Raw genomic sequence first — 24,443 nt, forward strand, 5'->3', positions numbered from 1 at the left:
GCGAGCCCCGCGTGTCCGCTGAGCCTCCTCCCGCTGCTCCGCCCGGGCGTCATGGCCGCCTCGAAGCCCGTGGAGCCGGCGGGCGGCGGCGGCCCCGCGGGGCTGTCCCGCTGGCAGCTGGCGCTGGTGCTGGGCGCGCCCATCCTGCTGGGCGCCGGAGCCATCTACCTGTGGGGGCGGCGGGCCGCGCGGCGCGGGAAGGGCGCGAGCGAGAGGAAGACCCCCGAGGGGCGGGCGAGCCCCGGGCCCGGCGGCGATGGAGGCTCCGGGCAGCCCGACGGGCCCGGCCACGAGGAGATGGTGAGCGGGGCGACCGGCGGCGTCGCCCCGCCGGGCGCTGGGGGCCTGGGCCAGGGCCGGGGTCGGGGTCCCGGCTGGGGCGGCGAGGGGGTGCCCGGCTGCGATCTGCGGCAGGGTGGAGGGTGGGCCGGGTGGGCGGCCGGAATGGTCCAGGAAGCGGCTTTTGGAGTGCCGGTACCGGAGGGAGGCGTGCGAGGGGATGGAGCTCGGGTGGCATCCTGGTCGTGCTGTGCGTGACGCGCCCGGCAGGTCACTGAATGGATCGGGTTGGAAGGGACCACAGTGAGTCGTCTGGTCCAAATTCCCTGCTCAAGCAGGGTCGTGCTAGAGCACATGGCACAGGATTGTGCCCAGACGGTTCTTCTCCACGGAAGGAGACTCCACACCCTCTCTGGGCAACCTGTTCGAGCACACGGTCACCCGCGCAGTAAAGAAGTTCTTCCTCGTGGTCAGGAGGAACTTCCTGTGCATCGGTTTCTGCTCGTTGCCTCTTGTCCTACTGCTCTGCACCACCGAGCAGAGCCTGGCCCTGTCCTCTTTACACCCTCCTTTCAGATATTTATACACGTTAATGAGGTCCCCTCTCAGCCGTCTCGAGGCTGAACCGACTGAGCTCCTTCAGCTTTTCCTTGTAAGAGGGATGCTCCAGTTCCCTCACCCTCTGGACTCCCCCAGGGGCTGCGTGTCTCTCTGTGGTCGCCCGGCGTGACTCGTAGTTCCTGATCACAGTTCTGCCCTCACCTCGCAGCAGTTGGGATTAGCTTTTTCCCACTGTGTTTGTTCTAGTCCTGGTGGGACTAGTGTATGGAAAAGCGCCTTGCTGAACACGTCTTGTTGTGAAGTTCACATCAGCTGGGTGAACGTGACTCTGGCAATGTTCTGCTGAGAGGGAAACATTCCTCTGCTTCTGAGGTGTAGAATAGCTGTGGGTAAGTTGTGTCTGGGAACAGTATTTTGGAAAGGAAATTTGTGATCTGTTGCATGTTAGTCTGAGAGAGAAAGAAAACACAATCAAGATAATTTTGAAATGAAACATGTTCCATAAAAATACTAAAACCATTACAGTTTAAGTAACAGACTTCAGGAAGAGTTTGCCTAAGTAGACATGCCCTCAAAAGTTATATTTATTCTGTTGTAAATTACCATTCTGAGAATTTTCAGATATAATGGTCTATGTAAAAACTGAAGGACAACAGGCAATATTGGAGTCCATATCAAATCCATAATTCTCTTGCATATCTGTATGTGGAAAAATGCATCTAAGGAGGCATTTTGCACACCTGCTGTCACAGAAGTACATTGTCATTGTGCATTATTGAGGTGAGGTTGCAGTTTACAAACATGTTTAAAATGATGGATTTAACAAACTGATTAGTTTTGTTAAGAAAATCCTGTCTGGCATTTTCTTTTCCCCTTTTTGTGTACTGTTCAAAACGCTTTGAATTGTCAGATGACAGTTTAAACTTCCCATCTGAAATGAGAAGGAGGGAAAAAAATCGGCTTCCAAGACTGGAAAAAGTCGGTTTTGACTTTGATCCTTGGTGATGAAGATCAGTGTGTGGGCGGGCAGTGGCAGGAACACTTGGGAGTGGTGAGGAGGGTGGCAACTTCCCTAGCTAGTGAATCATGGCTACCCTCGGGCATTCCTGGAAGCATAGTGAGCTGTAAAACCTATGCTGGACCTTGAGGCAGTTTCTTGAATGCAGTGATTTGTTCTTTCCCAGGCACCACACAGTACTGAGCATGTCCTGTACAGAGGACAAATTCAGACTTTGTTTACCATGGTAATTTTGGCTTGTGGCTGCAAGCAGCATCTGGCACATTTATGGGAGTGTGGTTGCTAGGTGTGAGCTCTGGTTTGCAGCCTGCCTGTGACCTTTGTATAGCTGCAGTGGCTTCCCAGTTAGTATATTCACTCTGGGTTTCTTGATAGTGTTTCTGAATTCCAGAATATAAAATCCAATGGTTTGTAGTCATTCTGCAGTTGTACTTGAAGCAAGCTCTTAAAACATTTAAAACACATAGCATTTGGTTTAAAATATTGTTTGTCTAGGTCTTTCAGATTGCTCCACAAATTGAAATACTGGAAGACTATTCATCTAAATTGAGTGGTATGACCCAGAGTTCCTTGAAGAATGTAATTGCTTACACTGTAAAAAAATGAGCAATACTACTTTAGGAAAAACTGTAGAAGAAGTTACCAGATTTGAGTGATGACATAATTGTCTAGCTGCTCAAAATATGGCTGCAGCAGGAAAATTAATGTGACTGCAAGTTCCCTTGACTGCTTTATGTGTGTGTGGAGGATTCTCTTCCTGTTGTTCATATCCAAAGTGATGATTCCATGTAGATTTCATGTTTCCCCTCATATTTTATTAGTTATGTCTATTATTGATATACCCTTGATTGAAAATATAATGATGCGGATACTTTACTTGTAAAACTACCTGCATTGTATTAGTCTGCCTTTTTTATGTGATAGGGTATTTTTTTAAGCTCAATCTGATTTCACATACAAATCTGCACAGTGAATAAGAGCCAGTACTTCATTCAGTCGAAACACAAGCGAGAAGTCTTTCAGAAAGGTCAGTAATGAATTCACTACCAACAGCTGTGTCAGCTAACTATTCTTTTACTCATAAATGTAACTAAGGGCTCATACTTTTTTGTGCATTTCATTCAATCAGCCCTTGTATCCATTTGGTGCTTTGTTCACTGTTTCTGAAGACACGACCTTGTTTTTTATTTCTTTGTTCTTTGAAAATACGCAGGCTCTAAAATCTTCTTTGTTCTTTATTCAGACTTGTTACTATTTTGCATGCAGTTCAAGCTTTCCTTTTACCTGCTGCACAGGCCTCACATTTTTTTTCCCAGGCTGTGTCTGCACTTGAGGCTTCTCCTGGCATTGATGCACTGGTCAAGTGTGTGAGCTGTGACTGACATTGTGTTGGCAGGAGCCCCTGGCATAGGTGCTATATTGGGAAAAGCTGAACTGCTTTTGAGATTCCTTCTCCTGTAAGCACAGCTCCTCAACAGCACAGTAAACTGGTATTATTGGACCAGTTAAGTGATGATGATAAAACTGCATCTATGGATGACTCAAAGGTTGTAAAGTCAAATTGCATCTGTTAATTACAGAAGTTGTCATCGTTTCTTATAATTTCAATGGAATGTGTTATGGTTACTCAGTAAAAGCTGTTGCTTTTTACGTGCTCTCCTAGTTTGTAGTGAATATTGCATAACTTTAAAACATGGAGTACTTCGCATTTATTGCTTTTGTTGATTCATGTTTTTTCACTTATTCCGTGATACCTTCAAGGTGTCACGGAATAGTTTTATACTATCCTTGCCTGGCAGGAGTGAGCACTGGTTAGTCAGTGAGTTAATGTGTTGGTTGCTTCAGTATTTTTTTTTCTCTTTAAGTTGAAATCACTTCCTATTGCAACTCTGTGCTAGTCTGAATCTCACCCCTTAAATCTTTCAGCAAGTTCATGGAGTAACCCTGTAGTTTTGGTATGTGAGGAGGTCAGCCAGTGGCTTTGTGTACTGCAAACAAAACCATTTGGGTCCACAGCAGTTCATTGTCTTTGCACATTTTCCTGTGAGCTGAATACAGTCCTTGAGTGCAGTGGTGGGTGAATGTGACCAAACTCCTTGGCTTGTGTGCTGCCACATATCGGGATCAGCAGCCTACTAGTGTGGCTTCTTTCCACTGTCTGTTTTAATGGCAATTGCTGAGTGTTGCCTCTCTCACTGCTGTGTCGTTAGATCAGGGTATGATCAAATGGAACCCCTTTGCCTACATATACTCATCTTGGTACTTACTCTGAATTGATCTAAGCAAAGTATGTAAAAAGTAATTTCTATTGTACTGTGCACCTGTTGCCTAATAAATGTCTCTATCGACCTACTCTAAGTCTTCTGTTTGATGCCAGCTGTAGTGGACAGGTGTAGAAAACCCTTACATGTGTGTATACTAGCAGAACAGTTGTTAGACTCTTGTCATCTCCTGTGCAGTTTGCTTATTCGTGGTAGGTGTGAATGGCAAATTCATTTAACAGGATGGTGACTGAGAACGTTGTCAAAGTGTACTGTAAACTTGAGCTTCGTTATTTCTCACTAATAAATACATTCTTGCTTGCACTCTGAATTTACATCTTGGGCTCATATAAACACGCTTTTTCTCATAGTTGTTTCAGTACTAAGGAGACTCTTAAAACAATTTTTACTCAGTTAATGCCTTTCAGTATAGGTTCGAAAGAAGATGAAATGAACCTTAGTCCAAAAAATAAAAGGGGGGGGGAAATAAGTGTTCACAAAAGAACACTTTTTTTTTTGGTACCTCATCAAGAGGATCCTCTCACTTGGAGAGGAAAAAAGAGGTCTAGACCAGGGCTTTATTTTTTTGTGAGTTGAATTAAGATGGCTGAAACACTAGTCCCCCTCCATGTCATCTGTCAGACAAGGGCTCATGCAAATCCTTTTCAGCCAAAAGAAAATGCTGAAACTCTCTGCTCATGCTTCTGTTGTGAATCACTGTCATCATTGGCTGGCAGGAAATTTCTTGTCCTGCTTTGAATAACAGTCTCCCTCAAATATATAAAGTTCTGAATTGTTGGGGGTTACTAAGCATTGTTATTCTTGCTGTTGGCTGTCTGTTGCTGTAAAGTTGCTGTTGCATGTGATTTCTGAACATTTTGTGAGGAAGACCTGTTTGCTGAGGTTAAAGTAGCTGCTAAGAAATTTTTGTCAGTGCTCTCTAGTCTTCAGACAGGTAGCGATCTGCTTGTTTAGTTACCTGAATAACTGACAACTCAATCACACAAATGTCCTTTGGCTTAAACTCTGTTAAGACTTGTTAATGAACAGTTGCTGAGAGCAGTTCTGAGATGTTATTTTTTGGTTAACTGCAAATAACTTTTGAGTTATTTGTTTTGAACTTACTGTGGACTTACATTCGTTTTACTGAGGTTTGGTTGTTGCACAGATTCTTAGACCAGAAGGTGATAAATGGGAGAGTTTTTCTTGCTCTATATAGACCTTCACCTTGGGGGTAAGAGGTGTCCAGTGCACCACATAGAATGGCAATGGGTCAGGTGAGGAGAAGCAGTGAAATTAGAAAATAATGTCTAGAATCATTACTTTAGCAAGAAAGTGGAAGAAGTGAGATTTTTTCCATTACCTGTGCGTGAGGTACGTGAAGTTTGCTTGTATAATCAGTTTCTTATGTACACCTCTTGTGTACATCCTGGTAGCAACTGAGAAGGGCTGGAGGGCTAAGAAAAATATTTTAAAAATTGCTTAGAAATCTTGTCAGGGTTAAATTTAAGACTTCACAAACTTTCAGAAACCAGTGTTATGTTAACAGTTAATTTTCATATTCTTATTTGTGCTATCACGAAAATGTTTTGCAGCATATAATGAGATGTGAGTTTAATATTTTCTTATAAAGTAAACAGCCACCAAAAACCCCCAAAACAACACAGCAAAAAAACCCCAAAAAAACAAACCCAAACCAAAACCCAAACCCAACAAAAACATACATTGCATTTGGTGGTGTGCATACCAAGGGCTACAGCAGAGTAGTTTGACTAAGGTTGCAGACATAAAACTTCCGAGAGCTAGGAGTCTAGTTTAAGGCAGCATAAACAAACAAACAAACAAATTGATTTCTTCCTTGCCATGGGCATTACTGATGACTTTATTACATAACAGCGTGTTGTGCTCCAAGTCCTGATTCCTTACCCCTAAATTTCTTGGATCACGCAAGGAGTGCAGCAGAGAGTGGAGCCAGCACATATTCTGTGATTCAGTTCTGTGTAGCTGGTTGTGTGCTCTGCAGTCCTGCAACTGTTGCTCAAGGCTTACTCTGATAACAGAGTTACTAATGTTGATAACTTGGACATCACGTTCATAGCCTCTGAAGTTTTTGGTCTCTGTTGAGGGCACTTAGGCTTGTCTGAAGACTTGATGCTTCCCAAGAACCAGCAGTGACAGCCCCAGACCTACAGATGTCTCGCTTCCAGTTAAATTCCTATCCCACACCTGCCACTGGAGCAGCCATTGCGTTTGCCTGTTATCCAGTAGTTTTCATCTGTAACTCGTGTCTGTGCAAGGGCTGTCGTGCAGGGCGGTCAAAGTGCATGGGTTGGGGCACATGCACCGCTCAGCCTGGGGCACGTACTGGGGTAGGAGATCCCTGGGCTGAAGGAGCTGGCAGTGTTCACAAAGCAGTAATCTAGTCGCAGCGTAGACCTAATCTCTGCAGTCTTAAATAATTTTCATTCTGGGAACACATGTATGAATGTAGCCTATGTTGTGTGTTGTGTTTTGTTTTTTTTGATTTAAGTTAATAGGAACAGCGTTGAATTTTGTAGATCGTTTCACAAAGGGTTTGCTGTAGAAATGCAGAAGGAGAAATTCAAGCTGACTTTCACGCATTTAAGTTTGCTGCATGTGCATGTTGCCCTTCCCTTAGTTAAAAGAGAAGCATTGTTGTATTTTGAGCTAAATTTAGGACATACTTGAAATAAATTTAACCTTTTTGGACTTCAGTTTCAGTTCTAAAGAAACAACTTATCAGATACGCAGTTACTTGGCTTTCAGTAAAAATACTTGCACTCTAATTCTGGCTTATATATCCGTTGAGTTGCAAACACCAGTTACACCAGTGTAACCAGTGAAGTTAATAACCTTTTATCAATTTAAAGTCTTGCAATAGAAAAAATTTGAAAGCCATGTAGGTTGTTTTGTTCTGTGAACAATAAAGATGGTGCAGATTGATTTCCTATAAGCCCAGTGATTAGTGACTTGTGAGAGAAGAGCTATTGTGGCAGTAGGGATATTTAAGAAATTCTCTCCCTTTTATGGTTTCACTTGTAAGTCTCCCCTCAGGCAAGGGCCTGTAAGATACTTTTGTTCTATTTGGATGCCTGTTTTTATGTAGGAACTAAGGCTACTACCCATTATCTTATTCTCTCATGCCAGGATTGGAATTCAGGCCTTAAAAGACAGGCTGTACAGCAACGTCTGGCTTCCCTTCAGGTTTTCAGTTTTAAAAATCACTTAGATGCTAAAAATGGTCAGATTGGCATGAAGTGAGCAGACATGAAGGGGAACAGGCAGATGAAATGCAAATAGGCTTTCAAATTTGTCTTGCACAGCGGTCTGGGTGTAGTTTGGTGCTGGTGGTGGATGAGGGGGTAGAGAAGGCAGAAGTATGGTCGGAGAGCTGCATTGACAGTTTCCAACAAATCCTAGATGATCTTTTCCAAGCAGGTGAGATGTGTGAATCCTGCAGCTGTTGTTTAGGCATTACTGCCCCCAGTCTGTACTCTATCCCTCCTCAGAGAGGCCAGTAGAATGGCATGTGTGTGCTCAGTCGTCTGTTCATTTTGGTCAGGCAGCTTAGCCAGAACTGCCTCAAAATGTTGATCCTTGAAACTGGGCTGTGAAATAGGAGCAGAAACCCAGAAGATCAAGGTTAGGATCTTTTGCAGCTCTGTATTTCTTGAATGTGGGTCATACCCCTTTGGTAAAGAGAGCATTTTTACATCTGATTCCTTATAAACCACAGCACTTGATAACTTTTGTAAGTCTAGGGGTTACAGGTAGCAGTGTTAGTTTTTGTGGAAATACAGAGGATCAACATGTGGTGCAGAACACAAAGATGCACTTAGCAGGGTCTCAGGCCAGTTAGCAAAGTGTCCCATCCTCTGCTAAGATAGTGATGGTCCAGCACTTCTCCTTGGATAAAGCAAAGTGTGTGAAGCTGTAGAGGAGTCAGCTATAAAGTTAGTTAATTTTGTCTAGTGTATAAAAGGCAGAGGAGCTTTATTTTCCTGACAGGTTTTATTTATTTTGCTCAGTAGGTCTTTCCACAAAGTGTTTTCCATATTTAATTCATAGTCTGATGGGTCACCTCTGGTCTTATAGGCTATATTTATTTATATATATATATATTTATAGGAAACCCTTCTATTTCAATCGCTTTGAGGGCTTTGTTGTCTTTGCACATTTAGTCTTTGGAGAAATAACTTACCTCATTGGTTCTTCTGATCACCAGCTGTGTAAGATTACAATCTCTTTAGCTTTCCAAACAGAAATCACTGCACTGTTTAATACCATTGTAGTGAATCTTTTCAAAAGGTTGTCTCCTGTCTGATACACTTGCAAAAGAAAATCTGTTGTTTGTTTCCTGGGAATGAAGTCAGTGATATTTTCCAAAAGTCTAGGCTAGAGTTTACCACTCAGATCCATTTTTATACCTTTGAAGATCAGCCCTTAAGTGCATAGTTTGTGTGATGTGGTGCTTTCCTTATTTGAACTGACCTATCACTTTCTTTTTCAGAGCCCTCTTGGTAGAGCCCAAGCAGCCAAGAACAAAGGAAACAAGTACTTCAAAGCAGGAAAATATGAGTCTGCTATTCAGTGTTATACTGAGGCTATCAGCCTGTGCCCTCCTGAGAAAAACCTTGATCTTTCTACCTTCTATCAAAATAGAGCTGCTGCCTATGAACAGCTGGTAAGAAATTAGAGATAAACATGTGTTTATTCAAAAACGTAGCATTGTCAGTTTTGTATTTTGTCACTTGTGTCCACTGAAAGATCCCAGGTGATGATATCTACTGCCTTCACAAGATGCTGTTGCTTGCCGCTGTTTTTCACTAGCTCATCATACTTTTCTACATATAAATAAAATTATTTTCTGTGAACTACTCTCAGGCTATCTTATATAATTCTTATACATCCTGTTCTTCTAAGACAAAGTTTTAATTTCTTATCCTTTGGAACAATTTTCTTCTATATAAGTTGATTTTGCTTTTCTCTACTAGAGGGTTTCTTTAACTGTTGGGTGAAAGGCCAAATATTTTGGAAGGATGCTACTTCAAGATTTAAAAAAAGAAATCATAGAAACCGTCTAAAGGCCAAGACCTAAATTTCACACATGGGAAAGTAACATTTACTCGATAGCTGAGTGTACTTGGTATTAGATTTAGAAGTCAATCAGTGTTGCTTATTACAGTATCATAGATTTGCTTATGAGGTCAAGTTAGTCAGCTTTATAAAGGAGTGGAAAAATTGGCTTTGTGCAGGCTGAAGTATCAAGTGAGAGACTGATTAGATAAATCTGGTGTTGGAGGAGAGATAAAACAGTTCTTGCCTAACACAAATTCATGCCATAATGAATCCCAAATATGTGTGGTCCCTCTATCAGGAAAGCCTGTTTTGAAATAACTTTTTTTTTGTCTAAAAAGTGCTTTAGCACTTTGTTAAAGTTGTTTGTTTTCATTATATTTCCATCTTTTTTCCTTCTAGTTGTTTTATACCAGTCTCTCAGTCCCAATGTTACCTCCTGCAAGCACCTTTACATGAACTCAACTGTCTGGGTTAATTTTTCTGTAGGAATTCCTTTTCTGCTCTGTTGCTTTTCAGGTACAGGTGGCTTACAGTGGTGGCCAGGTAGTTTCTTACTGAGAAACTTGCAGAAATAGAAGCCAGCAGGTAGAACCAGAGCCCTGGGAGCTGCAGCTCCTGTCAGGTGCACGTGACCCTGGAGCTGGTTGTGACAGGCTGACACGGTGTGTGGGGCTGAGTGGGGCCTCTCTCACTGTCTCGTTCTTCTCCCCACAGCAAAAATGGACAGAAGTGGCACAAGATTGCACAAAGGCTGTTGAGCTTAATCCTAAATATGTAAAAGCTCTCTTCAGGCGTGCAAAGGCCCATGAGAAGCTAGACAATAAGAAGGAATGTTTAGAAGGTGAGTGTCTCATGATGTGCATGCTAAAAAGTGGAATTAACTCTGGTGCTTTGGAGATGGTGACTTCTGGAATTTTTTGGGGTTTACTTCTGTAGCTATGGTAATACAGAATTATTAAAACCATTCATGGCTACAGCAAATACATATTCTTCTCTTGTCAGAAGAAACCTTTTTACATTTCTCAAGCTCTAGTCTGCTTACATCTGAAATAACTTCTGAGAAATCCATGTTATTGTAGCCACCCAAGGTATTCTTTTTCCAGGAAACTCCTGGCATTTTAGGATAGAATTCATCTAACGTGCTGAGTGGATAACCCAGACAACAGTCGTTCTATTTCCATGCAGTTAACAAACTTCTTCTTACCTGTTTATTTTAGAGAAATTATGCTACTGCAGAAACAAGGGTGCTTTTGCAGGTGGAGATAAATCATCAGAAATAAGAGTATTACAGTCATTTAAATGCAGTGGACAGGTTTTAGAGGGAAAACAGCTTCAGTTGAATTTGGTTCTGGTGCATAGCTTATGAAAATTGGAACAGATTGAATTTTTTTTTTTAAATATTAGTGCTACATATTTGGCAGAAACTGCTGTGTCAAATCCTTCCAAATATTATTCCTAAACAGAATACAATTTAAACTGTCAGGAAGATGTGACTGAGAAGCCATGGAAATTTACAAGAAGTACAGGTCAGGTGTGTTGTCTCAGGGCAGTTTTGAACTACAGTACACTGCTTGAAAGGACCCATATAAATTTCATCAAGTCAAATCATTCCTGATGATGAAAGGTTAAAAGGCAAGTTAAATTTTCAGCTGTGCTCATTATCAAAGAAGGACAGAAAATAAGGCAATGCTTTGACTGGCAAATCTGACTGTTAAATTAGTTTCATGATGTGTAACAGCTAGGAATTAGGTCTGCTAAATTAGGAGGTAAATAAGATGTGGAAATTTTATCCATCTGTCTGTTTATCTGCTGGCAGAATGCCTTTATGCCCTTTAAGACCATAGTAAATAGAAAAGGACAACTTAGTTCATTTAGGTACTCCTTTGCAGTCACTATCAGCTGCACTTCCAGAGTGCTATCATAAAATGTAAAACCTTATGGAGTTGTGACAAACTGCCAGCTGATAAAAGCCCCAAGAGAGATCAAGTGTCCCTGTGACAGTAGAACAGCTTTTAAATGTAACTTGTTTTTTTATGTCAATAGCAGTAATGTTGGTGACAATCATTTCAGCCTTTGTTTGTGTTTGATTTTTAGCTTGCAGTTTTTTCAGACCTGAAATTTTCTTGCCTTTTGTGAACTACAGAGTTTTTCTGTAATTCTGCTTTTACCTATCAACCATACAGCCAGTAATATCCCAGGAAGTAGGGTACGTCCACGCAGTGGAGGAAATCAAAACCAGACAAACCCCAGAAAACCCTTCCACTACCAGCAAAAAAACCCTCCAGTGATCCCTGGCAGTGTAATTTGGGGAGGTGTTGCTGCTGCACCCAAGCCCAGGCACCAGTTTGCTTTGGGCAGAGCATGTCTGCTGAGGTTGTACAGCTGCTCTTTCTGGGCGTTTTCCTGGGGACTCCCCTGTGCATCCTGACCATGCCAGAGTTGCAGGGAGTTTCTGCAAAACTGATGGCTTTACGGTCCCTGTAGCAGTGTAGAATTAGAGACCATACTAAAACTCCAGGGTAAGATGTTTGCTTTTCAAGCTTGTTCAGGCAATACACTGCTTGAATTTCAAGGCCAAACTCAGTTCATCTTCACTGATGTTTAAATGAAAATTAAACAGGTAAAAACCATGGTAGTTTTGCATTAACTAGAGGATCCAGAGAAACAGTGCACCCACATTGCAGTGCATTTCACACTGCAAAGCTTGGTTCAGGCAGCAGTGGGTTAACTTTTGCAGAGGTTTCTGTGTGTGAATGAAAGCCATGTGATACGGGTTGGCACTTTAAATGGGCCGGCAAGGTGTTTCACCTTGCTCTGTTCCAAAGTCATGGAGGTGAGCAGAAAAATTTGAGATATAATGTGGGAAGATTTCTTAAACTGAGGAAGAAGTGAGATGTGATGAGACTGATTGAGAATTTTAAAAGTAGAAAAGTAGCACAAGTCCCAGAAGAGAAGCTGTGTTAGTACTTTTATTTAATGTAAACATATTATGAACATAATTAATATCCTCCAATTTTCAAAATGGGGGAAGCCCCTGATGGAGGGATAAATTTTCACTGTCCATCTAAGTGTGTCTGTCTCTAGATAAAAACAGGAAGAGAAAAATAAATTTAATTTCTTTCATTCACTATCATGAAGTCCTTTTATCCCAGGAAGATCATTTTGGGTACAAATTGGTGTCTTGGTAAATACAGCAAACTGGACACTGGCTATTGCCCTTGAACAGGATGTATATTAATTACAACAATGGTACATTTTGTCATATTCCAGTGACTATCCAAATTTCTTTAATCTCACTCTTGTATGTTGTTTCCTAGATGTCACTGCAGTCTGCATTTTAGAAGCCTTCCAAAACCAGCAAAGTATGTTATTAGCTGATAAAGTTCTTAAACTCCTGGGAAAAGAAAAGGCCAAAGAGAAATACAAGGTAGGACTTGTGATATTGCTGAGAAATTGTTATTTCACCTGACTGGTTGCTGAAGCGTTGGTTGTTGGCATTCTGGCAGTTGTGAACAAGTCACTGTCTTCATCTGCTGAAGTGTAAGAAGCAGCACAAACTGTGTGGTACAAAGCTGCTATTGTACCAATGTGATTTTCCTTTGGGACCTGTCCAAAGTTTTTGAATCCTCAGTAGGAAGAGAGATCTACTTCTGACAGTTGTTTCCATTTAGTAATCAAATTTATTCTGACATTGAGGAGACTCCCTGAGATGGTGTGCTGCCCTACTTAGTGCTTTTCTGAGCTTGCAACTAAATGGAAACTGGATGTGTTGGAACAGGTTTCTTTGCATGAATGTTTGGAAACTGCAGAAAAGAGAGCTGTGGAAGTATAGGGGTAGCCAGGAGCAGTCATTTGAAGTGGCTGTAGGTTTACAACAGGTATTAATACATTCTTGCTTGTTATTAAAACATTCTTCCTTGTTTTTTGATGGTAGTAGAAGTACTGAAATCCGTGTTGGTTTTGAGATGCTGAATTTCTTTCCTACGGAAACTCACATACATATGTGGTGTCAAGATAGCAAAAATGAGTTATGCTATTAGTGTGGTGGTGGCAGCATCACAAAATAGATGTGCTTCAGAAGAGTGCATTCAGTGTTTTCATGCAGGAGAGACTGAATTGTCATTTTTGTGTGCAGTGTTTATTTTAAGCAAGAAATATTTTTTGGCTGTAGAAAGGATTCTGCAGCTGAGAGGTGTTGCTTCTGGGACTTCTGGTAAAATGTGTCGTATCTGGGCCAAGTTCCACATAGAACTAGGATATTGCCTCGTTGGTCTCCATTGTAATGATAGACAGCAGCCTCTCTTGGCCGAGAGAAAGAGCAAACTGCTCTTGGAGAAAAGAGCAAACTGCTGTTCAGAATCTACTCCAATTTAGGCTCATGCTTAAACCACCACGCTTGGATTTTTCACCCAATTTATGTGCACACTTACTGCCTTAGTACATCTACCCAATATCTTATGATATCCTAAGAGTCCTCATTTCTAGCCACATATGCAGAAAGTTATTATCTCCTTCCTCCCTGGAATGTCTTCACTTTATTTCCACTGGTGATGGGTATTGCACTGGGATCTGAAGCTTAAAGAATCCCTAAACGTCAAACTGGCAAATGGAAAATATCAGACCATCAAATGAGATAGTGAAAAGTCATACATTGGTTCTTGCATCAGTTTTTTTTTTAAATCACATTTGTTTCTGTCTTTACCGTCTGAATTTACCGTGTAATTACTTGAAATTGCATTTCTCTGTTTCAGAATCGGGAGCCTCTGATGCCCTCACCACAGTTCATTAAATCCTACTTCAGTTCTTTCACAGATGATATAATCTCCCAACCTTTGCTTAAGGGTGAGAAATCAGATGAAGATAAGGATAAGGAGGGAGAAGCTTCTGAAGTAAAAGAGAAGTGAGTGTGCAATACAGTTGGGAATTGTTTGGTGTTGGAATTAAGTTTGCAGTGATTTGGACATTTTATTTAGTGTAATGTGCTGCTGTTTTTATAGTACTTGGCATGAGAAATCCCATGATAAATCATATCAGTTTTAAAAATGAAACATGGGTGAAAGCTGACTGTCTAGTTCCAAACTTTCACTAAACAGAGGAAGGACAATGAGATTGGGAAGTTATGCTGAATATTTACTACAGTATGATAGTAAATCTTAGGAGATTTACTAGACTGGAGAGTGCTGAATGGTGCTTCTGGAGAGAGGAATATTTTACACCAAAGGAGTGTTTCCAATGAGGAGAACAAGTTAGCCTTTGGATTGGAAGGGAGAAGACAAGCTAGGAAAAGGATATTTTTAAATGAAAACTATGAATTTACAGCAGCTGAGCCCGAAAGGGTGTTTTGTCTTCCTGGAATCAAATTGCCCATAAATGAGAAGTTTGTTCTGACACAGAAAAGCTTGAGAGCTGTTTTGTTTGGGGTTTTTAGTGGGGCTTGAGCAACACATAAATGGTTCTTTAACTTACTGTGCTGCTTTTGAGTTTATTTTTGGAAGATAGCACTGCTATCTTACTAATGGAAACCATTGCAAACGGCATTATGATTTTCTTTTAAAGTAAGATAGAATGTCCTGATCTACAGGCAGATTCACTGAATCCAGGACACAGCTGGAAACAAGACTGTGCTTACTGTAATTTTTGCTGTGAAATCCATTCTTCCACATATAAGCTGCAGATTGCTAGGCGTAATATTTCAGTTTTCCTGACCTGGAATTCCACCCCAGCCCTCTTGTTTCAAGGCAGAGATTGTTGCTGTTCTTCATGTGAAAAAAAAAAACAAAACACAAAACAAAAACCAAGGGACAAATGAAGCTCAAGTTCAAAAGCTATAAAACATTTTTCTTCTCTATTTCCAATGTAATTTGGCCGTTCTTTGCTAAATTGTTTCCCGTCTGTGATGGCTCCCTCCAGGAATGGATGTGTCAGTGGAACTGTGCTGGTGTTACACCAGTGCAGCAAAAGTTATTATTTGTAATGATTTAATGAAAAATCTGAATTGAGATTGTAGTGTCCAGTGAATGCACGTAGATATACAACTGTTCTTACATCATTTACAGCTCTGGCTATTTGAGAGCAAAACAATATATGGAAGAAGAGAACTATGACAAAATCATCAGTGAAAGCACAAAAGAAATTGAAGCGAAGGGAAAATACATGGCAGAAGCTTTGCTCCTGCGAGCTACTTTCTACTTACTTATTGGCAATGCAAGTGCTGCCAAACCAGACCTAGATCAGGTCATCAGCATGGAAGATGCCAATGTGAAGGTAAGAATCTGTCACAGCTGGATGGTAGTTTGGGGCTGAGAAGTTAAGGTGATAAACCTGCAATATAGTTCAAGAAGCTGTTTTCCCAGGTTTTCAGATATTTTGATGGAAGTGTTCTTGTTTATTTACTGTTTTGTATTTTTATTCCTGACAAATTGTTTTTTTCAAGGGCTTGTTGGTTTTTGAGATGCTAAGTAGTACAAACTAAAGAACAGAAGAAGTTTTACAAATTGGAGGCTTTATCCATTCTGAAAAATAAGTTCATAGATAAGTGAAAAACATTAATTTCATTTGCATATTCAGCTGCTTCAAAAAACATTGATTTATCTGTAAGGATAAGAATTAAAAAGGATTTTGGGGGAGGTGTGAAAATCCACTGAGATGGAAGCATAGGCTGACATATTCGAAATTAAGTAAGGGAGTTGATTTATTTAGAAATAAATAAATGTAAATAATAATATGAAACTTATTTCTGCTTAGAATAATTAAAATCTGTCACTGGGAGAAACTAGTCAAATGAAAGATTTACTTTCTGATTGAAATGAAGCCTTAAATGTGGAGGAACACCAGAGTGGCTGATGCTTCTCTGACCATGTTTTACAGCTCCGAGCTAATGCCCTGATCAAACGAGGCAGTATGTATATGCAGCAGCAGCAGCCTGTGCTGTCCACACAAGACTTTAACATGGCTGCTGATATTGATCCTCAGAATGCAGATGTTTACCACCATCGAGGACAGGTAAGAAATATTTCCATATATGCTAAAAGGACAAATGATCAGTACGTCATCGGAGCCACTTTATACTGGTTGTGGCAGAAAGACATGCACTCTTGAGTGGGAACTTTTGGGGAACAAACACACAGTCTAACTCTCAGGTGCAGGCCAGGCAGAAGCAGTTTATTTCTGTAGCTATAGAAGAGAATACAGAGCAACAGAGTTTCAGCTCTCTATCAGTATGAACTCTGACTTAAAAAAGTACAGAGGCTGTTCTGGGGAGGGGCCTGAATGGCAGAGCAGCATCTGCACAGGAGGAAGCTTTGTTACAGCGTGCTCCTGAAAACACCTGCAGCGGTGTGGCCTAGACTTGCATCTGTTCAGCTCGTCCCTGCTGTGTCCTTGACTAATTTCTAGACCTAAAAAGGCCTGCTTCCACTGACCTGTAATATGAATAGTGCTGGCAGTAAAAAAGGAATATTATCATATGCAGATACGCTACGTTGTATATGTGAGGAGGACTTCCATGGATCAGGTGTCTTTCTCCATGAATTCACTGGATCTCCTTAGTGCTCAGAAATAAAAATGGTGCTTTGTGTTGATTGAAGGGAATGAAAGTTTCCTGCAGATTGAAAATTAGTGTTTTACTGTAGTTTCACAGTAAAGTCAGAGAATGATGAAGTGAGCTCTGCTCTTGTGGAGGAATGAGAATGTCAAAAAAAAAAACAACCCAGAAACAAAACAAAAAACCCAACCAAACAAAAAAAGTTGAAATGCAAGCTGGAACAGCCAAAATGTTTCAGTGTTAAAATAGTGCACAGACGTTCACTACAGAGAGGCAGAATGACTTGAGAAAATGCAGCATAGCTTTGGAGCCTGGACATAATGCTAAAGCAGTAATGGCAACAGTCTAAAATGCAAGCATTCTCAATCCCCACACAAAGACATTGCCTTCTTGTGCATGTAGCCAGAGTTTCACTGGCAGCTTTCATATTTTATGACAGTGATTTTAGTTATGGGTTTTGTAGGTTTCTAGACAGCTCTAAAACTGAGCTGGAGATGATATGAGTAACTGACACTAATTGAATTATCACCTAAGTGGCTGAAGCACAGATGAAATACAGAAATAGGATTTTCTTTCATTCTGGCTAGCTGAAAATTCTGCTTGACCAAATTGAAGAGGCTGTGGAAGACTTTGATGAATGTATCCGGTTGCGACCCAATTCTGCCTTGGCTCAAGCACAGAAATGTTTTGCTCTGGTAGGTAACTTGCTGGTCTTTATCTGGGTGTTTTATCTTTAAAGAGTTCTGGAAAATATACTGTGTTTCTCTGGTTTATTCCAGTTTAATAGGAAAGTAAGGCAACAAACAACAAACATCTCTGTTTTAAACATAGTAAGGTAAAAGAATAATGCAACACTTTCTTCGGTTGTAGTATGGGTTTGCTGCTTTCCTTCTGAAGCATTCATTGTTCAAACAGTAGGACATTTTTTCTGTTTTGTGGGAGAGGAACAAAAAAATCTTCATTCTAATTGGATCACATAAAATTGATTTTAATAAAGTTTTCCTGTTGTAAAAGACTCTTACCTTAAAGAAATTGGAAACAAACTATCTCAAGTTAGTGCAATGACTCAGTGTGCAAGAATCTTCTCAGGGCAGCTTTGCATGGTGTGAACAAGGAGGAATGCTAGGTTTGGAATTTCTAGGCATTTGAAATAGTGGGAGGCTATCACAACTATCAGGCCTTATGACTTCCTTCTTTCACCCATTTTCCTCTCCAAATCCAGAGGCTTGGACATGTGGTAGGTTCCCAAACCAGAATGTACAGGCGTGTCACTGTCTGGAATTTGTCACAGAATCAGAATGGCCTGGATTGGACTTAAAGATCATCCAGATCCAACCCCACTGCCAAGGTCAGGGATACCTTTCACTAGACCAGGTTGCTCAGAACCCCATCCAGCCTGGCCTTGAACACTGCCAGGGATGTGGCATTCCCAGCTTCTCTGGGCAACCTGTTCCAGTGTCTCACCACCCCTACAGCAAAGAACTTTTTCCTAATATCTAATCTAAACCTGCCCTCTTTCAGTTTGAGGCCATTCCCCCTTGTCCTGTCATTACATGCCCTTGTAGAAAGTCCCTCTCCACATTTCTTGTAGGTTCTCTTCAGGTACTGGGAGGCCACAATTAGGTCACCCCGAAGCCTCCTCTTTCCAGGCTGAACAATCCCAATTCTCTTCTTTATATATCTCTATATATGTGTGTGTATATATATGTAAACTTTTAATTATTATGATGCAGGTTTGATCACCCTTTTTGTAGTGTGGTGGTGTCTAATTTTTTTCCTTTTTTTCATGAATAGTATCGCCAGGCTTATACAGGAAGTAATGCTTTGACTGTGCAAGCAGCCATGAAAGGCTTTGAAGATGTCATTAAAAAATTTCCAAAGTGTGCTGAAGGCTATGCACTCTATGCTCAGGTATGGATTTCTCTCTCTTGAAGAAAATGCTACATTCTCTTGCACTTTTTTCTTTGGATAACATACATTTCTTCAGATAATATATGGAGATTTTTGATACTGAGTTCTGAGATAACTCGTGCTGTCTTGTATAAGCTACATGCATTTATGGTTATGGGTGTTCTAGGGTAGAGGAAGTAGAGGGGAAATTGGTGGAGCAGAATATAGAGCAGAATAATGAGTTGAGGGTGGTTATTAGGAGACAGAAGTCATTCCTACGTGATTCCCCCCTTCCTGCATGTGTGTGGCATCTCACGTGATGAATGTCAGGGTTTCTCTAGGTAATTTGGGAGTTAAATGTGTGGAACTAGGATAAAAGTTTTGTTCTGCTACAAATGGCAGGTACTGGTTTAGAAAGCTGTTCAGAGTGCACTCATAACAGAGACTGTAATTTCTCTAAGAAAACCCACTGCTGGTTTTAGTGTGAAGCATGAGATGTTCTGATTTTAAGTAGGTAGGTAACACAGATGCCTCTCCTTTTGAAAGAAGTGTATTTGGAAAGGAAGAATTGAGGTTTCCAGGTACAGTCTGTTAGAAAGATTTTTAGTTGCAGAACACAGTGTGTTGCTTGTGGACGTCTCATTACGGCTAGTACTGGGGTCAGTAATTCTTGCACTTCAAGCCCAGCAATTTTCTTCGTAAGAAGCCTCAATTTTGAACCTTAACTCTGGTAACTGATGTGCCTGACCTGCTCTGCAATAAAAAAACTATATCCACTATATCCAATCACACATTGTCAATATGGTTTTAATTAGAATTAGCCCAGTGCAGAGTGCATGCTTTGGTTGCTTATTGACATGTAGTTTCTCTTTTGATGCAGGCACTAACTGATCAACAGCAGTTTGGCAAGGCTGATGAAATGTATGATAAATGCATTGACCTTGAGCCAGACAATGCTACTACATATGTTCATAAAGGGTATGTACTGAGTTTGCAATCCTTTTGGTCGACGGCAGTTGGCATATTTAGATGATTCAACCTGAAGTGAATGTTTCAGCTTTGTGTTGAAGTTTTTTCTTTCATAAAACAACATGTAACAAGTTTTCTTGGGAGAAATTTGCCTTTCTTTAGTATCATTAAAGCGGTAACGTGGCTTATTGAAGGTGACATTCACCTTCATTTAGACATGTTTCTAAAAGTAATGAACTTACCAAGTTACTGCCTACCCTGCATTAGAAATGAAATGCATTTTACATTTTGGATGCTTTTGCTTACCATGATCAGGGTTTTGGGAGGAGTACGTGAAGTCTGTTTGAAATTTTCTTTCTCTTCTAGTTTACTTCAGCTCCAGTGGAAGCAAGACTTAGACAAAGGGTTAGAACTCATAAGCAAGGCCATTGAGATTGATAACAAATGTGATTTTGCATATGAAACCATGGGAACGATTGAAGTGCAAAGGTAATGCTGAATTGAAGTGTTAAATGTTCTTAGTTACTTCTGAAATTACAGTAGTTCTTTAAATATCCTTATGAATCATAAGTTTTAAGATCTTCTCCCTGGTGCTGTGCAAGGCCAGCTCTTACCCAAAGTCCTGACTTCTGTTCTGTAATTCTTCGGTAAAGCCTTCCAATTCTCTGTGGTTTAATTCTGATTTATGATTTGACAATTTCTCATGTTCGTGACTTTCATACTTCTGGGCAACATGCAGATGAGTCTGTGTATGTTTAAATACATCCCTTCTGCAATTTAAGTGACTTCCTTAATCATCACTAGGCTTCACTTGTGTGTGATGCTGTCCTTAAACATAACGGGCCATTTGTACTGAAGATCCTGTGCTGTTCTCTCCTGCAGCCAACAAGGAGTGCAGATTGCAAGTTCTCAGGGTACCGAGGAAACACTAATGCACTGTTCTGTAACATTGTATTGCAATTGGGCTAAAGTTTGGCGTGTAGCTGAGAGTACAGTTGAACCTTTTTTTAATATGCCCAGTCATCAGAAGGACAGACAATTAAACTACTGCCATGAGAAATTTTGCAAGCTTTTGCTATTTAAATAACGTGCTTCTGTCTATGTGAGTTTTTCTCTTATGTATACAAACTCTTCTGAAGGGAGATGAGAGTTCATTCGGTTGTCCCAGCGTTATCTTTGTAGTAAATAAACTTGGTGTCCTGGTGAAAACATTTTATCCGGCACTACCACCCGTGGGGGCTCCCGAGAGGAAGACTTTTTAACAGCTGTTCCAGTTGTTTAGCCTTGGTAACAGCTTCTCTCAGTTCTTATGGTGGTTCCTCCGGATGTTGTCAGCAGTGCTGAGTGCATGTCCTGAAGGAAAAAAGATGTTGCAGAGATGAAAAAATTGCTTTGGCAGTCTTAATTTGACTAAATTTTCATTTGTTTCAGAGGTAATCTGGATAAAGCCATTGAAATGTTCAACAAAGCTATCAACCTGGCCAAATCCGAAATGGAGATGGCCCACCTCTACTCACTCTGTGATGCTGCCTATGCCCAGACAGAAGTTGCAAAGAAGTATGGATTGAAACCACCAACACTGTAAAGGAACAAGGAGGAAATGGCGTTCTAAAGTGAAGTTGCCCACTTCAGCCAGCCCTAAAGACGCTGTTGCAGACCATGCTGAATGGTGGAACTTAGTTTTTTCCCGTTCGTGGTGTTGTCATTTGCTACATCTGTTAAATGTTTAGGTGTTGTGGGAGTGGTTGTTCAAGGAAGTATGCAGTGCTGCATCTTGTTCCTCCTGCAGCAAAAACCTTAAGGTGTGTTAAGGGAAATAAAGTTGCAGGGGAACAAAAGGAAGATATTTTGGCCATGCAAATAAAAACTTCACACTGGTTCATTTTGGGTGATTATGTTGTGGGCGATTTTTGCTTTATCAAATAATAATACAGCATGTGGGTTTTTTCCTGTTGATTTTAAAGGTAATACTAGTCAGTGCTGTAAAATAGATTTCTTTTTTATATCCTATTAATCCTTGAGGGTTGATTTTAATTTTGCAAAAAGGCAAAAATTAATTTTCAAACTTTAATAATAGAGGGTTTTTTTAAGTCAGTAGATGTGGAGAGAATCCCTGTAAATATATGCAAGCATGCACAATCTTCCCTTAAATCCCCTTCCACCTTCTGCATAACTTACTTAGAAATAGTCCTGTGGCAGCTATATTAGGGAATTAATTTGATAGTCCTTATCTTCACCTCAGAAAGCCCTAGAGAACTGATTAGGAGAGCAAGTAAAAAAGGTTGGCTGGGGAAGGAGGTCAGGTAACACTACTTCAGCAGGAAGAAAGGCTGTGTTCCTGTGCAGCAGTCTTTACTTGAATGTCATGGGAAGCTGTTCTGGAGGGTTCAGAGGGACTTTCAAGAACAGAAAGTACTGCTGGGAGTCAGGCTCCCAAAGGTAAGGTCATACTTGCATATAATCTTTGTATTCTCTGATGCTTTTGCATAAATGTTACAGACCATCTAAGTTCTCTTCAGTCTCCAGAGACAGCTGTGTTACGATCTGCTCCTTCTAAGAGCCCCTTTGCAGAATTGAGTGAGATAAGGAACAAAGCATAGGCTAAAACTTCAAATAATGGATTTGGAATCTGCACTGGTTTCCTTGTTCCATAGACCTTGTCTTGTCTGAGATTACAAATACTGTAGAAAGGAAGCAACTGTGCTGCCAACAGCAGAGGGGCAAATTATGGAATAGTCTTCCTTTAGTTAGGAACTTCACCCTTGCTTTGGGTTGATCTTTCTGATGCGGAAGTCGGTCAGTCCATCTTGCCTCTCTCTGGATTGGTGTGGCTGGATAAACCTCATGCAAATGATGTAGCTTAATTTATGACACACTAGTTTGGGCTTCTTTCCATCCTGAAATCATAGATTTGTTTGTGGTGAATTGTCTAATGTATTTAATCTTTTAAGGAAATGAATGATGCTGTAGTTAAACTGTCTTGTTCTGTAGTTGTGCCACCATACAGCGGCAGCTTGCATTTTCAACTTGACCTTCCTTTCTCCCAGCAACTACAGTTGAGAATTCAAATGGTGGAGAGTAGACATAAAGCTTTAAATCATTCTATTTTAGCTAGCTCAGTAGATGATCTGAAATCATAGCACTGGTGTAGAATTGAAGGTATGGGAAGGTACTGGCAGCTTCTAAGGGCACTGCACATAACAAGTGTAAAATGTCTTCTCAAACTTCCAATCTCTGCATCAATTACCTGAGAACAAAAATATGCCAGACTGAGGAGTCCTGTTCTCCTGAGGAGTTTTTATTCGCATGGCCTTATTTACATTGGCATTTTCTCCTCATCACCCCACCTGTACCCCATTCCTTACCCCACCCAGTCAATTAAGGGAAAAAAGCATGTGCTGTCAATTACTAGCATTCCAAATCATCACAGACTTTTGCCTGTTCTTGAACTAGTTTGAAACTGCACTGAAAGGATGCATTGTCTGTAATTTTTTTGTAAATGACATATCACCTGTAAACTGAAAAAATAAATACTACCTTCAAGTATCTCTCTCTGACATGTATAAGAACAGGTTTTGGTGGAAATGCTCTCTGCTGTGGTGAGCTCTGTGCTTATTTGATGTTGCTCCAAATCTAGGAGGAACTAATACTGACTGACTCCTTATCATCTGCTCTCACTTCAACCTTTAAGGAGGAGGAGGAGATGTGGAATCAACAAATCCGGTCTTCGCTTGATTCCGTCATCCACAGAGGTATGATCCTGAGGGCTGAAGATTACAGGGGAAAGGAAGTAGAGCTAGGAAAGCTAAGAGTCTGAGTAACTGACATCTTGTTAATGTGTGTCTGCAGGTGGATCCCCTTAGTGAAAGGGACTTTCTTTAAATGGCTGATAGAGCAGAGGTTTTACTTTAAGCCAGGTGTGCGTGTGAACTTTGCAAACCGAGAGCTGAAGTGAAACAAATATTATTGCTATTGAAAAAAAATGAAAAACAAAACTGTTGAAATTGTGTAGGAATCTAGTACTGAAGACTTGGATAAACCAGGAGTATCCTAGAGGGATACTCTGGGAAGTTGCTTCTACATACGGTTGTCTTGCAACTTAATTCTGATCATGTATAATCTCTGTTGTTCACAGGGACAACAATCTTAGGCACATGGTGTGATTTTTGGGGTGTCCTGTGCAGGGCCAGGAGTTGGACTCAGTGAGCCTGGTGGGTCCCTTCCAACTCAGCATATTCTGTGGTTCTAAGCTGTGACTTGAATTACTAGGCTGCAAATGCAGATTGCAAGTGAAGAGAGAACTAACACACATTGAAGAGCTGCGCTGTAACTTACTCTGGAGCTGCCAGGAGCAGCTTAGATGCTGCTTTAACCAGCCCAGTGATACTAACACTGCCCAATACAACAGGCATTAGTGTTTCCTGCCATTTCTTTAAAAAGAACTTAAATTATTGCAAGTGGAAATTCTGGAACTATTTCAGGGTTGTTTGTGGTTAGTTTTCTATACTTACAGAATACTGGTGCACATGTACAATATGATTACTTAAAAGTGCCTGTTTTCTATCAGTGCAGAGGTTGAGTATTGGCTTCTTTAAATATTATGTCTGAGATCTGAGAGTGTACTTTTTTTCATTGAAACCCTCAAAAACTCACAGTCCCATTTGTATCTTCTTACGAGTGGAGCACACTTGAGACCCTACTAAATATCCCACTAAACTAAGATGCTTAGAAGTTATCCTGACAGAGGACTGAGCTCATGTCAGCTTTTCAGCTGAGTTCACCAAAGTAGCTTGTGACAGATTTTCATCCATCTTCTCCATTT

At 40.8% G+C, this 24,443-nt stretch overlaps 1 protein-coding gene across 1 annotated transcript; it reads left to right on the plus strand.

Annotated features, from left to right (window-relative positions):
- Window positions 1-39: 39 nt before the first annotated feature.
- Window positions 40-23,167, plus strand: TOMM70 (translocase of outer mitochondrial membrane 70). The gene is made up of 12 exons (XM_050333129.1): window positions 40-300; window positions 8,651-8,824; window positions 9,934-10,060; window positions 12,537-12,646; window positions 13,971-14,119; window positions 15,276-15,483; window positions 16,087-16,221; window positions 17,350-17,457; window positions 18,557-18,673; window positions 19,533-19,630; window positions 19,988-20,110; window positions 21,053-23,167. Exons 1-12 carry the CDS (start codon window positions 52-54, stop codon window positions 21,204-21,206), a joined length of 1,752 nt encoding a protein of 583 aa, XP_050189086.1. The 5' UTR covers window positions 40-51; the 3' UTR covers window positions 21,207-23,167.
- The last annotated feature ends 1,276 nt before the right edge of the window (window positions 23,168-24,443 follow it).

The sequence above is a fragment of the Myiozetetes cayanensis genome, unplaced genomic scaffold (assembly GCF_022539395.1).
Source record: "Myiozetetes cayanensis isolate MyiCay16 unplaced genomic scaffold, myiCay2020 scf5-8, whole genome shotgun sequence".
In the NCBI taxonomy this organism is placed as follows: Eukaryota; Metazoa; Chordata; class Aves; order Passeriformes; family Tyrannidae; genus Myiozetetes; species Myiozetetes cayanensis.

What these genes read in the sequence shown, in the direction of transcription:
- TOMM70 (XM_050333129.1), top strand. Translation starts at nt 52, where the DNA reads ATGGCCGCCTCGAAGCCCGTGGAGCCGGCGGGCGGCGGCGGCCCCGCG. An exon ending in CTGCTGCCTATGAACAGCTG is followed by an intron (nt 8,825 to 9,933) that starts GTAAGAAATTAG and finishes TTCTCCCCACAG; the next exon opens with CAAAAATGGACAGAAGTGGC. An exon ending in AGGCCAAAGAGAAATACAAG is followed by an intron (nt 12,647 to 13,970) that starts GTAGGACTTGTG and finishes TCTCTGTTTCAG; the next exon opens with AATCGGGAGCCTCTGATGCC.